Source organism: Oenanthe melanoleuca, chromosome 10 (assembly GCF_029582105.1).
Source record: "Oenanthe melanoleuca isolate GR-GAL-2019-014 chromosome 10, OMel1.0, whole genome shotgun sequence".
NCBI classification, from domain to species: domain Eukaryota; kingdom Metazoa; phylum Chordata; class Aves; order Passeriformes; family Muscicapidae; genus Oenanthe; species Oenanthe melanoleuca.
In genome coordinates, this window is record NC_079344.1 from 5,883,684 (window position 1) to 5,899,630 (window position 15,947).

The 15,947-nt window shown below is 44.6% G+C and overlaps 1 protein-coding gene across 8 annotated transcripts in view; it reads left to right on the plus strand.

Moving 5' to 3' along the window:
• The first annotated feature begins 242 nt into the window (after positions 1-242).
• MYO5A (myosin VA) overlaps positions 243-15,947 on the plus strand; it is a 96,707-nt gene continuing 81,002 nt past the window's right edge. For all 8 annotated transcript variants that reach the window (XM_056499856.1, XM_056499858.1, XM_056499860.1 and 5 more), the window contains exon 1: positions 243-415. In XM_056499856.1, the coding sequence (XP_056355831.1) occupies positions 389-415 (27 nt within the window). In that variant the 5' untranslated portion in view covers positions 243-388. The remainder of the gene's footprint in view (positions 416-15,947) is intronic.

A 15,947-nucleotide genomic window follows, 5' to 3' on the forward strand; every position in this document is an offset into this window, starting at 1 on the left:
AGGGACCGGACCGTGCCCGGCGCCTGGTGACCAAAATTACAAACACCCCGGACGGCATAACGAGTAATATGTTCAGTGTAGGAGAGAAAAAATAAAATAAATTTTAAAAAAAAAGGTTGGTAGGGGAGAGGAGGCATAGCGGCGCCGGCACAAAGCGGGGCTCGCAGCCACTGCCAGCGCGGCGGGCCCGGGCCCGGGGCCGGCCCGCCCGCCGGTGGGAGGCTCGCACCGCCCGCCGGCCCGCGCCGCTCCCACAATGCTCAGAGCCCGCAGGTAGCAGCAACATGGCGCGGGCCGCCTGAGCATCCTCCTCCTCCTCCTCCTCCTCCTCCGCCCGCCTCCGCCTCCCGCCGCCGGGCTGCCGCAGAGGGGCCGCCCGCCCTGCGCCATGGCAGCGTCCGAGCTCTACACCAAGGTAGGGCGGCGGGGCCGGGGCTGCGCGGGGCGGCGGGGCGGGGGCCGGGCCCGCGGCCGTGGAGCCGGGCCCGCATCCCGGGGAGCCGCTCCCCGCCGCCGCTGAGGGCCGGTCCCGCCGTGCCGGAGCAGCTCGGTGCCGGGGCAGGGCGGGGGCGCGGCCGGGCCCCGGGAGCCGCCGTGCCGTGTTCTAGCCGTGCCCTAGCCGTGCCCTAGCCGTGTTCTAGCCGTGCCCTAGCCGTGTTCTAGCCGTGTTCTAGCCGTGCCCTAGCCGTGTTCTAGCCGTGCCCTAGCCGTGTTCTGGCCGTGCCGTGGGGATGCGCCCCGGGCCGGGAGCAGCGCGCTGGGGCAGCTCGGTTATCGCCCTCGGGAACCGCGTCCCGCTCCTTGAGGAGAATCGGCTTCCACGGCAGAAGCGCTTTGATATTCAGCTACCCTTTTTGGTGACACTGCACCTTTGGATTATATTCTTCTGGCAGTCGTTCAGAAGCTCTGCAGTCAGCAGTGATGCGCAGCATGACTCTCATATGCTCTTTAATCAGACATTTTTCTAATCTTTTTAGTCTTCTTGTGTGTTAGTATCTCATCAGTTCTGCCTGGAAACAGTTGCTGTCCCGCGCATCTTGATGGCAGAGCCTGCGAATTGAGATGTGGGAATGGTTGTTTCCACCCCTAGCAATGCATTGTTTTCATTGCTCTGCCTTGAGCTAGTGCATAAATCTGAACAGAAATGACAGCCAACAGGTCTTTAAGGGCAGGAGGGATGGCAGAGGTCACTGGAATCGAGCAGGGCAGTACAACATGGCTAACTCCAGATACTACTTTCAAAAGGCTTGCACAGTCAGAGAGTGTTGGTGTGGAAGCCACGCCATCTAGATCCTTGAGCCACTTAGTGAAATACTCCAGAATTATCCTGAGTCTAGCACTCTGCATGGAAGGAAAGGAAACAGACTTTTTGTTTTGACATGAATAGGTCACCTTATTTGTAAAATGCTCCCACTGATGGGTGGTGGGACAGCACAGTGACTGCATCAGGATAAATCAAAGCAGACAGTCCCTTCTGCAGGGACTGCTTGCCTGGGTCTGAGAGCAGGGAGCTCTCCTCTTGTGGGAGAGCTTGAATGTGAGAGTGAGGAGCATGCCTGCACCCCAAAGAATGCTAAATACATTAGTGACATGGCACACCTTGGTGTTCTGTATCTCATAAAAGAGTATCTCTCTGAACTATCCCAGAGGGATGAAATTCACCATTCTGGTCAAGAGAGCTGTGGTACTGCAGAGTTGTTTCCAGGCACCCAACAGACCTTCTCTGTGCAAGGAGTTATTTTAGAAATGTGTTTCTGATTTCTCTCTCTGTTGATGTTCTTCTTGTGGAATTAAAATGTCTCATAAATTGTGTATCAGAATACTTTATTTTTTTTTTTTTTTTTTTACTTTTAACTTTGCCTGACCTTGAATTCTCTTCACTGAGTGGTTGAATCCTTTGGTCAGAAGCTGCTCCAAAAATGTGGGTGTGCTGTTTTCTTGGAACTGTGTTACAGTGGAAAACTCAAGACCCCTTATAATTCCTGAGGAGGGCCTGGCTCAGCATTGGGCAGGCCAGGGTAGGAAACCTGCTCAAGAGAACTCTCTGCTAGCTTCTGCCTCCAGTAATGGCAGCATGCTGCTTGAATGGCATTCAGTATCTCATCCTTGATTAGGTAACATAAATAATGGATTTAAGGTCAAAGCATGCTGAGGTAAAAAGAGCAAACACAAAGTCAGGCAAGTGCAGGGATGATCCTGCTGTAGGGGCTTGCTGGGTGATGAAGGCCAGTGAGATTGTGTCTGTGCTTCCCTCTCACACCACAGGCTGTTCTTGTCCTCTTTAGAGACATCTGTAGGCACAGAAAGAGGGAGTTTCACATCTTTTTTAACTGGTAAGCAGAGATTGTCATTCAGGGCAGCTGCTTAAAGTGCCACAGCTTCCAGTGTGGTATCAGCTCTTACTGTATGGTGTTGGCATAGATATTTTGCTGGCCAGCAGGGTCAGGGGTGAATTGGGGTGAATTTCCAGCCCATTGCTGTGTGTGCCCTGGAGCAAAGGCAGCTCCCTTACCCTCTCCCACTGGATGCCCCCATCCCACCTTGCCTGTGCTGTTCAGGTGCCTGTGTTGGTGGGATTGACTTGCAGCAGTGGTTGGTAAAGTTATGTTGATGTCTGGATGAGCAGTGTTGCAAAGAAGTTGTCAGCATTTCTTCAGATGCTTTTGAGAATGGCAGAACAGACTTATTTCCAGCTGGGGTGGTGGAAGTGGGGCTCTCTGCTTTATGCTCCAGTGTGTCCAGCTTTGCTGTATGTTGTCTCTTCAAATCTGAGTTCTTTCCATACCAACATAAAAATAGCACCCATATTGAAATAGCTGAAAGGACTCTTATTTTTCCAACCTAATTTTTTTTTTTTTTGTTAGAAGCCAGTGATACAGATTCTTTTAAGAAATCATGCCACTCCTATGAAAGCCTTATTGCTTTGGTTCATCCAGGTGTGTTTGCAAATTTGGTGGCTAAATAGCCAGCCTTGGAGTTGGACATGGTTGTAGTTACTCTAGAAATTTGGATGTAAGTTAAAGGCCTGGCTCAAATGCACTCACAAACTGGTTGTGAGCAGTGGGCCCAAACTATGTGAGACTTTGTATTCCTGTGCCCAGTGATAACTGCAAATTCAGACTCTGCTTGAGGGCATTAGCTTTAATTTTGGGGCAGCAAAAGCAGTTTAAATCTGTTCCAATGTCTATATCTCAGACATTCTTACTAAAAACATTCTGCTTTTGAGCCTTATATATCATTATATAAGAAATCATATCATTATATAAGAAATCATATCATTAGCAGGTTGGTGGTCTTGCTGTAAGTTCATTTCTAAAAGTTTGGGTTTTTTGACTTTGCAGACAAACTTAGGAGAATCTTGGTGTGGTTCCTGGACCACTGTAGCCCCACTGAGCTGATCCATGTCAGCATTTCAGTAGCTGTTGACCAACAACAGATACATACCTACTTCTGCTGACCCATAAAAATTGATAGGGACAATCTAGGCCACCTACTGGCTTTTGTTAAGTGTAATTTGATTTCTGTGGAAATTAAGAACAAGTAAGAAAGCTCTGCCTAGAACTGGAACTCATTTGACTACTCTGCTGAAACTGCCATGTTTTGTGTTACAAGTCACCTTCGTGAGTTTCAGGGGTGTGAAACCAAGCCCCAACACGTGCTCTTCTTGCCTGTACACAAAAATCAACAAAACAGATCAGACACTGTGTTTATGCTGCCTCTTTTAAAATCAGAGTGAAGTGGTGACATTTTTGTTCTCCATTTCCATCTGGGTTTGGGTTTGTTTCTCTGGGTTTGGGTTGTTTCTCTTTCGTGCTGTGCTTTCCTAGAGCATGCTGCTTTCCCCTCTCAGGATTTGTGTTTCCCTTTTGTGTGGCTGTGTACAGTGCACTGATTTATTTATTTATCCATTCAGTCAGACATTCATTTGTTTTCATTCTTGCTGCTAGCAGTGTGCTCCTCCCTTTCCATTATCTTTGGGATGAGGGGGAGCTAGCTCCAGCTAGCTTGGTCCTAACACAGGAACTAATTTAAGTTCCAGTGAGTGGAAGTGTTCCTTTGAACACAGAGGAGCCAGTAAACAGTTTTCACTGGAGAGCATGGCCTGGGCAGGCTGATCTCAGTAGCTGGCCTTGCAATGGTTCAGTTTGAGGGTTTATGAGCAATAAATTGAGTTAGGGAAGTGTCAGAGGAAGCTGCACAGAACAAAAGCTGCTTGTACTGTCCCCAGCGTTGCCAGTGGCCCTTCCTTGGTTTCCCGTGGCTGTCTGCAGCAGCTGCTCTGGGGTGAGGCCAGAGTGTTACAGTGCTTGGTCTTCTGCAAGCAAAAATGGCAAATGGCAGATCTGACCAAGTGATGGCTCTGCTTGGGTATGTTAGTGCTGTATGGGGAGGGAAATGCAGCAAAAACTTGAGTGTAAGAGAGAAAATGTCACTGTTTCAGAATTTCTGTGCCCATTAGTGGGCTTTTCTTGAGATCTTTAAAAAGCTGTATATTAGCTGTATATATAGTCCTGTATATTGCTGTGCAAACTGTTGTTTTATAGTAGATTCTTTGACCCAGTGTGCAAGAGGCCAATCCACACACAGAGGTGAGATATTTGACTTTAAATGAGTCAAGTACAATTACAGTTCTGCACAGAAAGGGGTGCTGGGTGGCAAATCCACACAGCCAGCACCACAACTGCTAAAACTTCTCACTAGTTATGCAGTTTAGCAAACAAAGCTTTAATGTCCATTGGCTACAAGTTAGCTAGTGCCCTTATTAATTAGTATTCTGTCTTTTACTGGTTAATGATTCTCTTGCTTCTCGTGCTAAGTCTTGCATGCTCAGTCTTCCTCTCCTTTTGGGTTGGTGATTTTTTGGGTTGGTGGCTGTGTGTGAGTGGTCAGGGTCTGCCCCTGCTGGAATTACCTTTTACTCAGTCAGAACTGATTCAGCACAGTTGCTTGAGCTGGCTTTACTGGTTTCTTCCTTGTCTGGGGATTCTTCCACATGTCCTAAATTCTGCATTCTGTGTTCCCTGTCAGTGGACATTCTTCTTCCCAAGCTTTGTAACCCTCCCAGCAGGCCTGGGATCACTGAAGCATATCAAGCCCTAAACCTGAACAAGGCAATTCTACCAACAAATACTTTGTCTTTCAAACAGCTGGACATCACTTAGAGCTTGTTAGCTGCTATCTGTTTCACAGATTAAATTTCCTTTCCTGTTGATTAGGCTTGAAGGTATACAAAGACCAAACATCAGAGAAATCCTTAGGAAGATTTTTACATGTTCCACAATGTGCAGCTAAACTGCTGATTGTGATCCAAGTGTTGTGTCAGCATTAAAGAGTAACCACATGTCTCAGTAGGTCACTGCTGAGTCCTTCCAGAGGCTGGTGCCCACCAGTGCAGAGATGGGAGTGTTCAGACACAGCCTGGGCTCCTGCTCTGCTCTGGCTGCACAGTTCAGAGCAGAGGGGCTCTTGCAGAATCCAGCTGAACTGCCAAGGAATTGCACCTGTGCATGGCAGTGAGCCTTCACAGGATTCTTTATAACTGTTCTCTTCTTAAAACCTAACCAGCAGTGGAACAGGGAATATTTCAATTGCTTCTCTGCTTGGGGGACCTGCTGTGTCACTGGGATAAGCATGATGGCAGCTCTGCCAGTGACAAATCATACAGGTGTGCACCCATTTTATCCCTACTGCCTTTATAGGTGCTGAGGGTATAACTACCCAACAGTCCAACAGTACTTGGTTTAACATAACCTTGAAAGTTTATGGTGTTTTGTAAAAAACCTGTTCTCTGTAGTCAGATGTCAGCCACAGCAGCTGAAGAAACTGAGAGAGCTCTCAGCTTTCCAACAGCAGTTTTGTGTCATGTCAGGAATCTGTGGGTAAAATAAACTGTGAGCCTTGGGAAGCTCCTGAGTTGGAGCCCACTGTGCACCAGAACTGCTCCCCTGGATGCTGAGCACCAGGAAATGATGCCACCCTGGTGGGGTCAAAGCAAGCTGTTTGTGAAAGCTTCTCACAGCCCACAAAGAGCTTCTGGGAGGGAACATCAGTGGGCATTGTTCAAAGCTGCTTTTGGGCAGGTGTGATAATAACTTTATATTTTAAAATATAAATTTTAGACCTGATCTTGAAAGTTCTGTGACTTCTTTGTTATATTTAAAGAACTGTGAAGATCCCATTTATAATAATTGGTCTTATTTCTTCAATTTGAGTATCATGTTAAAACATTTACTTGGTAATACTAGTGGATTATGTGGGATCCCTCACCAACAATTCTTGCAAAATGGTAATGTCTGTCCATGGAGCTGCCACTGGCTATTTGCTGATTTCTGCTGCAGGAATTTTGTAGCATGTGCCAGATGGGTTAAGTAATGGATTACTCTTTTTTTTTTAGGTAAATAAATGATCAGATAATGTGCTGCCAAACTCCTACTATATCAGAAAATGTGTGTAACAACCACTGTGGTTATCTTTGGTTGAGCCAGAGAGCTCCAGGTTGAGTTGTAAGGGATAGACAGATGTACCCAACTCTTAGGGTTTGCTTGTGGGGCCTTTGGGAATTTAATTCTCTCCATGTGTTTTAATAACAAAGTAGTTTGTCTCTGTCTTTGTGAGACTCATTGCCTAATCTGTATCCAACCAAAGAAAGCATTTTTGTTATTGAAGTGGGCTCATTGAGCCAGCTGAATTGGAGGAAGTCACACCAATGTCCAGTATCACATGGCTGCACTGTTTCTGGAAGGTCTAATTTTAGTAGGATTTTAGAAGAGCAAGCACAGTGAGGTTACCCAGTGGTGGTTTCTGCTGGGAGGGAAGGCAGTGTGCAGGGGATCTGTGCAGACCTCAAGGAGCTTGGGGTGGGCTGTGGGGAGATTCCCAGGATGACAGAATGGGTCAGGTTGGAGGGGACCAGAGGGGTCACCTGGGCCAAGCTCCCTGCTTGAGCAGGGCCATCCCAGAGCTCCAGACTGTGTCCAGCTGGGTCTGAGTATCTGAAGTGAGGGGGACTCCACACCCTCTCTGGGCAGCCTGTTCCAGTGCTCAGTCACTGTCCAGTAAAGTTTTTTCTCATATTGGGGTGGAACTTCTGAGCATCAGTTTATTCCTGTTGGCTCTGGGCCATCCTCTTGTCACCCCTCCTTTACATATTTATACATGTTAATCTGTAATTATTTACTGTATTCCTACAGTAATTTTTACATTCATTGAATTTGGATTTCATTCCTTGACAGCACAGAGCATACCCAATTTAATTATTGAAGTTTTACTTGTATCAGTGGGGTCTCTGACAGCTACATGTATGTGTGAGCACAAATGTTTGAAAGGCATCCTGGCTAGAGGAGAGATGATGGACACAGTTTTGCTCTGTGCTGTCAAGCAGCAAGAGCTCTGATAAAAGTGAGTCAGGGATTTGTTTTATGCCTCTTGATTAAAGTCACCTTACCTTGCTGCATGTGTGAAGTCAGGGATGAGCAGAGTCTGAACTCCTTTGCTTGGCTGGGTTTTCTTTGCATGCTGGAAGGTGCAGAGGTTATGTCTGATCTAATTTTGTGCTCACTGTAGTGGAGCAGTGTTTACTACTGAGTGTATGGTGCTTGACTCTGATAGTGAGTATTTGAACAGTTGGGCCCAGGGCCAAGGAACAGCGCTGGGCAGGGCTATTGTTCCTGATGCTTCATTAGCAAGCTACTTGAATGAGTTGAAGCAGCAGAAAGCACCTTCTGCTTGTCTTCTCTGCTGCTGAAATAGCAAGGAAGAACTGCCTATCTGTCCTTAATAATAGGTGGTTGTTGTTGCAGGATATGGTGTTATGGTCAGAAATAAATCCATGGTTCTTGGAAATTTGCATCATGTCTGTGATGTTTCATCAAACTGTGTCTTTCTGCTTATTTCCATGGACCATAACCCCACTCAAGATATGCTAGAACAGAGTTCTAGGAGTCTGGCTGATTCAAATTGGTATCAAAACTTTTAAGTAAGTGGAAATGCATTAGGCATGAAATTAAACCTGTTATCTAAAAGTCATGAGAGACAGAGAAAATTCAGACTGTTTTGAATTCACTGAGTGTGCAGTAACTCTCCCTTGTGCTGGCTTTACTTTGAAGCTGGATGCACGAGGCAGAGTTGTTTGGTTGGGTTGCTAAGGCCTTGTTTGCCAGCACTGGTGACAAGGCTTTTGGTGACTCCTGGCGCAGAACAATGCTACATGCCCATGCCAGTGCCACCCTTTGCCTCAGACTGCATCATTTCCTCCTTGTTCCCAGTGTTCCTTGGCTTTGCTTAACCCTGGGTTTGCTTAAGCCTGGTACTGCAAAGATCTCTCTTTATCCTGTGTGAGCAATCACACATTGCTTAATTTCATGCTTTGAAATCGAGCTCATAAATCTGAAAGATCAAACCCTTTATTCTCTATTTCTTCTTATGGCAGGGAAATAACTTTGCTGTCCTACAGCTGCTAGGAATGATTTGTGCAGGAAAACAAACTAAAACATCCTAGGGATGTCTTATGTCAAGTTCTCTGAGGAAAGCTCAGTGTATGCAGTGTTGCAATAAGTTAGGACCTGTCTGCTTAAAGCCCAGTTTTCATGTTTAATAACCAGAGTGTATTTTCAGCAGGAGCTTCCATTTTCAGGACTCTGCCATCTCATGGTGCCACTGATCTTTTAGCACAGCCCATGTTTGCAGTTTGCTCCAGGCAGCAGCCTAACATGAAACACTATGTGGGATGGTTAACTTTGGACTGCCCAGCACTGCTCAAACATGAAAACACAGAGTTATTGAGCTCATCTTGGTGATTTTGGGATCTTCCTGCTCATCCAGGTCATAATCTGGGTCCTCTGTCACAGTACAGCTGCTTTGCTTGCTGCTTGCTAGTTGCAGTATTTAGTAGTTTGTTTCTATGTGTCAGTCTGTTTAGATACAAATAAAATATAAAGAAGAAATCAATGCTGTTAAAACAGTTCATGTGGGTTCTGTGTGGGGTTGGTTTTGTTTCTTGTTTTCTTTTAAAGAGGCTAAGTAGTTAGTGTGGTTACATTAGAGAGTGCCTTCCTTGCTGAATTGTGGGTATTGAAAGTAAGCACAGGAAACATTAGGCACTGCTAATGAAGTTTAAAGATTTCACTCCATCCGAGTGTCTCTGGATTGCAGATACTGACTCAACTTCTAATATCTAATATTAAAATTTTAGGGGATTTTTTTTTAGTATCTGCAATTTTAATGTAAATTTTGAAGAAGGTGCAAATGGATTATTTACAGAAGCAGAGATCTTGTGTTTTATACCTTCTGTTCTCCTTAGTGGCATGGATTTAGTTTCTTTGGCCTGTTAGTCAGGAACAATAGCAAGATCTTGCCCTGAATGATAATGCTATGGTGGTACTCAAGGCTGGGATAAAACTTAGAGTGTTGAGAGAAAAGAAAGCACAAACATAATACCGAAAATAAGTATGAATGAGAAGTCACCATGATCATGAATGGATTGAGGGAGCAGTATAAAGATGGAACTGAAGAAGGGACAGTCAGGAATGCAGAATGCAGCTGTGTTTTTGTGTCTGTCAGCTCTGTGCTGTTTGTGGCTACTTTCTGAACATCTTGAAAGCTGTTGCATTTCCCTCAGTGCTCATCAAGTCTCCATTTCTGCCTTCTAACCCTGCTTCAGGTGTGGCTGTAGGTAGGGCTGTCAGGGTAATGCACATTGCCCCTGGCAATTAGCAGATGTGGCTTCTTGAGTTTATTTAGCTCTTAGGTTGGGAGCAGTCTCTTCAGCCTGCTTACTCTGTGGTCTGATGGGGTTCCTTGCTGTAAGATCAAATGTAAAGGCTGAAGCAGCATTGCTTTGAAGAGCTCTCATTCTGTGTTTATAGCAGCTACCACAGGCCAAGCATGGCATGTGATTTGTCATGTTGTTTTCCAAGGCTGCTGTATGGCTAGATGTAAACTGCATGTTTCTAGTTTGACACTCCTAAATATGGAAAAGGAGGGACTTCCCCATTTGAATGATGTACATGCCCATGGATATGAAAAATCATAAACTCTTGCTCCAAATGACCAGTGGTGTCCTTGAGTTCTTCCATTTGATTATCACAAGACAAGAGAATTTTGCAACTGCTTTGTGGTTTACAGGAAGACACTCTTGAGCTTTGTAGAGCTGGAGAAATAACCTAAAAATACTATGAGGCAGTGTAACAATGAGGGAATTCATTGCCCCAACATGGCTTGTCACACGTTACTCTCTGCAGACTCCATGGGTTATTCATAAGTATCTTTAAAGCAGATGACCTCAGTTGTTTTGCTGGGGAAACCAGAGAGAGAGAGATTCCCAAGTTGCCTTATGAGTTAGTATACACCAACACAAGAGAGATGGAAATATGTTCCATGGAGATTGAGCCTTATTTGCCTGGAAAGGAAACACCAGCTGCCTGTGAAAGTGCTGAAAATTCCTGTTGCTGGAGATATGGGATGGAAATAGAAGTTTTAGACTATATGTATGTTAAAGTAAGTAGAATATGTTCAATTGTTTTCTTGGTTTTAACACAGGCTTATAGATCTGTACAGCTAAGCATGTAAGTGCCTTCTGTGTCATAGTATTACAGTGTAAGAGTTTATTAATAAGGATTTGAATTGAGTTTGGACTTACTTAATTAGGATCTTGGAGATACATACATGACTATTTCAAACATGCCAGACATGAAATTTGTTGTTTAGGAGATTATCTCACTTCGAAAAAGTCTTGCAAGGGGAGAGGCAATTGCAGAAGTTGTTAGAATTTCATGTCTGAGCACACTTCTTCCTTGTGGCAGTCTCATCAGAAATGTAAAGCTGATTTAAACTTTTTGCAAACAATCAAAGAGAGAACACTTGTAGAGAAAAGCAGTGGAATAGTTTCTCTAAGGCTAAATGTGATAAGCTTGAAAGTATGCTTCAGCTGGTGTGGCAGGGTGTGATTTCCCCTCTCTCTCAGCACAGAGGTGTTCCCATCACCTGCTGTGCCGGGGCAGGATGGGTCAGGGTGCAGCCCCTGCACCCCCTTGTGCCATCTCAGGAGGGGCTGGCGAGGGCAGGGTGACACTCCTGGGGAGCAGATGGCTGCTGCTCTTGCTGGGGAGTTCCTGAGAGCAGCTCTGTGGCCACTGACCCCACTTCTGCTTTCACAGCTCCTGTGGAGGAGGGGCAGCTCTTGGTTTAACTCTGCTCACTGGTTTTGAGTTTGAGCTTGCCACGTCTTCATATCAGCTCACTCTGGTTTCCTTGTGTGGGGACTTGCTGTAAATGACTTAATTTCCCATGAAAAACTGGTGGAGCTGAATATGGCTTATCAGATGTGCTTCACTGGTGTCAGTTTGCTGTTGGAGTAGAGCAGAAAGGTGTCTGGCATGCACTGATCCATGGTGACAGCTACACTCCGGGTTAACTGAGTAAAACTAGTTGAGTAACACAAACCAAGCCAGTAAAAGCTCTGTTTTAGTGATGCAGCTGCATCTCAGCTGGGACTTCTGTGTTGGCCTAACAAAATGTATTCAGTTAATCTTTGCTTTTTAAAACCTCAGTTTGGTGTTTTACTTTTAATGTACCTTTCATGAGGCTAGGATTAAGTAAAAACAAGATGGTGCTTTTGGACTTGAAGTCAACCTTACAGAAGGACACTCAGAAAAGTACCGCCTTATCTACTCTCAAATATATTTCCTTTAATTTTTAACTTTAAATTAAACTTTCACAGTTAAGTCAGGAATTATGCATGCTCCAGGTATTTTACAGATAGGTGAAAAGGCTACATTTTCTGCTCTGTGCTAGGTGAGCAGTTATGACTCCACTCCTTCTTTCTCAGTAACTTCTTGTTCCAAACTCCAGTGCTGTGTGCAGTGCATCTGTGATCAGTGCAGCCCTTTATTTTGCCATGCTGCCTAAGCAAGTGCTGGATACACCAGTAATGCCATGGCAGTGCTGCAGTGCTCTGTGCTGGGGCAGAGGTGCTGGGAGTGAAGGCTTCCTGCTGCTGCTGTGTGTGAGGAGCAGAACACCCAGCTGCAGGCACAGCTGGCAGCCCCTTCCCACCCAGGGCACAGCTGGGGCTGGCTGTGGCTTCTGAGGAGTCATTCAGGGATTCTGCCTCCTGTCCACCAGCTTTCTAGAAACTTTGGGGGGAATAATTGTAAAAAGCTTGTGTAAGATCTGAGAACTTGACAAAGTGAAATCAGCATTTCATTGTGTGACATCAGCATAAAAAATACAGAAGAAACACAAGGCTCTGGACTGAATGTGTATCAGGATCTGGAAGTTATGTCTGTATCTGCTCTTGTGCTCTCAAGTCTGCATTATGGCTTGCATCATCTTGATGTTAAAGCAAAATCCTGCAGCCACTTGTTTTATTCACCCTTACTTACAATGTTTAATTGTTTGTGTTCTTGAATCTTAAATTTACACACCCATGCAGTTAATTGTGTTGAATTTTTTTTTTGTGTTCTTAGGTGTAGGCTGTTTTAAAGTTTTTAAATTGGAACAGCATTCACTGTAAGCACATAAACATGGAATTATGCATCCTTTTCCTAATGTGGTTCTTCAGTGCAATGTGTCTCATTAGCTGAATATTCAGGGTAACTGTAGTTGTTTCATTTGCCCTTAAATTTCTTGTGGCCGCTCTTGTACAATTCTTGTAACGTGTTTTTCAGGTTGGATGAATTGTGAGTTTTAAAGCAGACTTATAATTAGCTCCTTTTTGAAATCACTAGCATGTAATTCCTTGTTGGCCTTCATTCTGGTGGTATGGATTGAAATGCAATACAGCCTTTGCTTCTCTGTGTGGGTATGACCCCAAATGAGATTTTACATGAGTCAGAATATTTTCCTGTCTCTCAGTCTGAGGTAGGTGTCACACTTCTACTCAGTGTTTTTGCAGACCTTATTGTGGTTATTCAGCTGTTTTGTGTCTCAAGCAGTGTCCAGAACCCTGGTAGGTTTGATCTCACTGCCATCTTTTCTGAAGATTCTTCAGAGCTGCATTCATTCCTTTGACAGGTCTAGAAATCAAAACTCATTCAAACACAAAATTTTCTTCAGCATGGCTGTTTCTGTGAATATGTATTTTTAAGCCTGGTTTACTTTAATGAGCATTTTTTTTTGAGAAGTACTGAATTAAATGAGAATAGCATACTGCATGGAATAAATAGCAGTACTGCTGTTTCACTGAGGGTTTGTGGTGAGTTATTACACTGCAGATTTGCTGATGGCTGATGGAGAGTGAGACATCCTTTGGGCTGCTGGGGCAGCTGGGGAGCCTCAGGCCAGAGGTGCAGGAACATCACTTGATGGGCTGGTGGTGGTGGATGTAAGGAAGGAGGTGGCTGTGCTTCTCTTTTAACAGACTGGCCAGGCCACTTGGTGAAACATCTTGTTTTTCTGTAATTGATCCCACAGCCTTGATTAAGCCCTCTCAGAAGCATCATGTAGGCAAATCCAGGGTGTACCCCAGCAGTGCTGATGTGGCTCCCCATCACTGCCCAGTGCCCAGGTGCTGCTGGCATCACATGCCCAGTGATTACAGAATACAGGATGCAGCCTGGCCACTGGCTGAGGATGTCTGGCTGCTTGGGGAGGGTGGAGAAGAGCCTGTGAAAGGGGATCTGTGAAGTACAACAGCAGCTAAGAAGAGCTGTTCCTGAATGCAGCAGCTTAGGGGGGTGAATGGGCAGCATTTTGATAGCTGGAGTATTGTTTGGATTAATAGCAGCTGATTATAAACCACATCTGTCTCCCTCTGTATGATATTTTGAAGAGAAGGGCAAGTACAATCAGCATAAAATGTAGAAAGCTGTGTTTTTCAAGGTGGAGAAAATGCACAACTTTTAAACTTTCCATGTGTTTTAACTCCTTTAAAATGTTTTGTTGGATGATGGTACCAGTTACAGCCTCAGAATATAACTGTTCTTTGATAGATTTGATAGTTTAAAGTGAAAGTGTGTTTTTTGGCCTTGATGTCAGGCCCAAGGTGTAGATTTGCAGAGTGGTAATTTTCTCTGAATTTCACTGTATATAGATATCCTGTTTTTGGAATTTAGCTTTTTTTTGCATCTCTTTAAAATAAGTAAATGTCAATGGAGGTGTAAGTCAATGGATGTTTTACCAGTGGCTGAGGGTACAGATCTTGCTGCAGTGAATCTGTGTGGGATGCTGATAGTTTTTGATTGTCCCTTTTACAATCAAGGCATGTTTGGCACACCACATACAAGGACATACAAGTCACTTTTGTTGTTGCAAGCCCTCAGGCCCTAAATACAAAGAATACCTCATAGAAATGCTTAAAAGAAGGAAAGGGGGGAGCTAAGCTTTTATATCCTCATGGTTCAAGTGTAGTGGATATTTATAGGGTAGCTGAAGTACTGAAGTACCACAGACTTGTTCTCATTGAGCTGTGGTCCAAAGAGTTTCCTTGTGCATGGTGAAGGATGCAGTGCCTTTCCTGCACAGCTGTGAGCCAGGTTTGCAGACCCAGTGTCAGTGGTAGGCAAAGTCCCACTGGGGATATCTCAGGGCTCACAGCCTGGGTCACTGCTGTCCCCTGGATACTGTTTGGGAGCTCTGCCTGTGGCTGTTCAGGGAATTCCCATGAGACACAGTAACTCAGGGCTTTTGATCTTCCTGTGAGCTCAACTAACTATGAGGGATTGTTGTTCAGATAAAACATTAATACAGCTGTCACTTATATTTCCCTTACTGTATATCACGATATAAATTTCCTTTAAAATGAATTCTTTCTAAATATCAGGCCTTGAGCTCTACAAAAGATTTATAAATGGCTCTTGCTGAGCAGCAAAACAGAAAATACACTCCGTGCCCAAAGAGTGCTAGTGCCTTTAAGAAAACTATAATTTCTGTTTGAATATTTTTTTTTAATTAATGATTCAGTTTCCTTCTGGCTCTTAGAAGAATTTAGATGAGTTTTGCAGCAGCCCACTTGTCATGGGGATGCTCTACTTTCCAATCCTCCCTGGTTACTTGGCTTTTTTATGAGAGAAAAGTCCTGTCTGACTTTTCAGAGTGCAGGCAGCAGCAGCACTCTGACAGCAGGAGTGCAGTGTGTCCTTGGGACTGCACATGGATCACAGGGTGGGTGGCACAAATTTTACTGGCTTCAGCAGTGGAAGAAATGGGACCTCCTCCCACCTCCTGTGTGAGTGATCATGATCTCTTTGTTGGAGATCCAGACTGGTCGAGTTAAGACTTGTGTTTGCCTGTTACTCAGCTGGCTGGTGATCTGCTTGTGTAGAGCTTATTAAAACTAAACCTTGCTGTTTCATGTATTTCTAGTATTATCTTTGTTGGTGGCACTGTGAACCAAGCACAGGGGAAAAGATGAAGCTGAAAGGATATTGTTCTAGTAGTATCAAATTGTGTTTTCAAAGCAGCCCAGCCAAGGAAATCCCAGAGCTTTGCAAAGATCAGTTCAACACTTCTGCAGTGGGAGCTTTTGATGACTTTGTGCTCTGTTTGTTGTGCCTTACTAGCAGAGACACTTTTTTTCCCAGCCTGGTAATGCAGCCTGCTCTCTCCAGGTGGTCATGTTCAGTCAGCAGCAAGTTCACATTGAATAATTTTGATGAAGTTTGGCTTTGACTTTCACCACCTATTGCTGTTCCACTGGCTCCTTCAGCTAGTGCTGCCAGAATTGATGGTGTCTCTTTGATCCAGACATAAATGAGCTGCATTATTCCTACCCAGACCCGAGGTCATTCTTGAAAGGGAGGGGGACAATGTCTCTCATATTTCTTTTCATGGTTAACATGTGGAAGACTGTGGTTTTTGAGGCTGTCTGTAAACAAAAAAAAGAGATGATCTCTGCTGGAGTGAAAATCATACCAGTTTACTTGTATGGGTGGGTTGTGCTGAGAAACTTGGGACAGCTTTCTCTGAGTTGAAATTTCGTTTTTTGTTCTAGCATGTAGATAATTTAATGA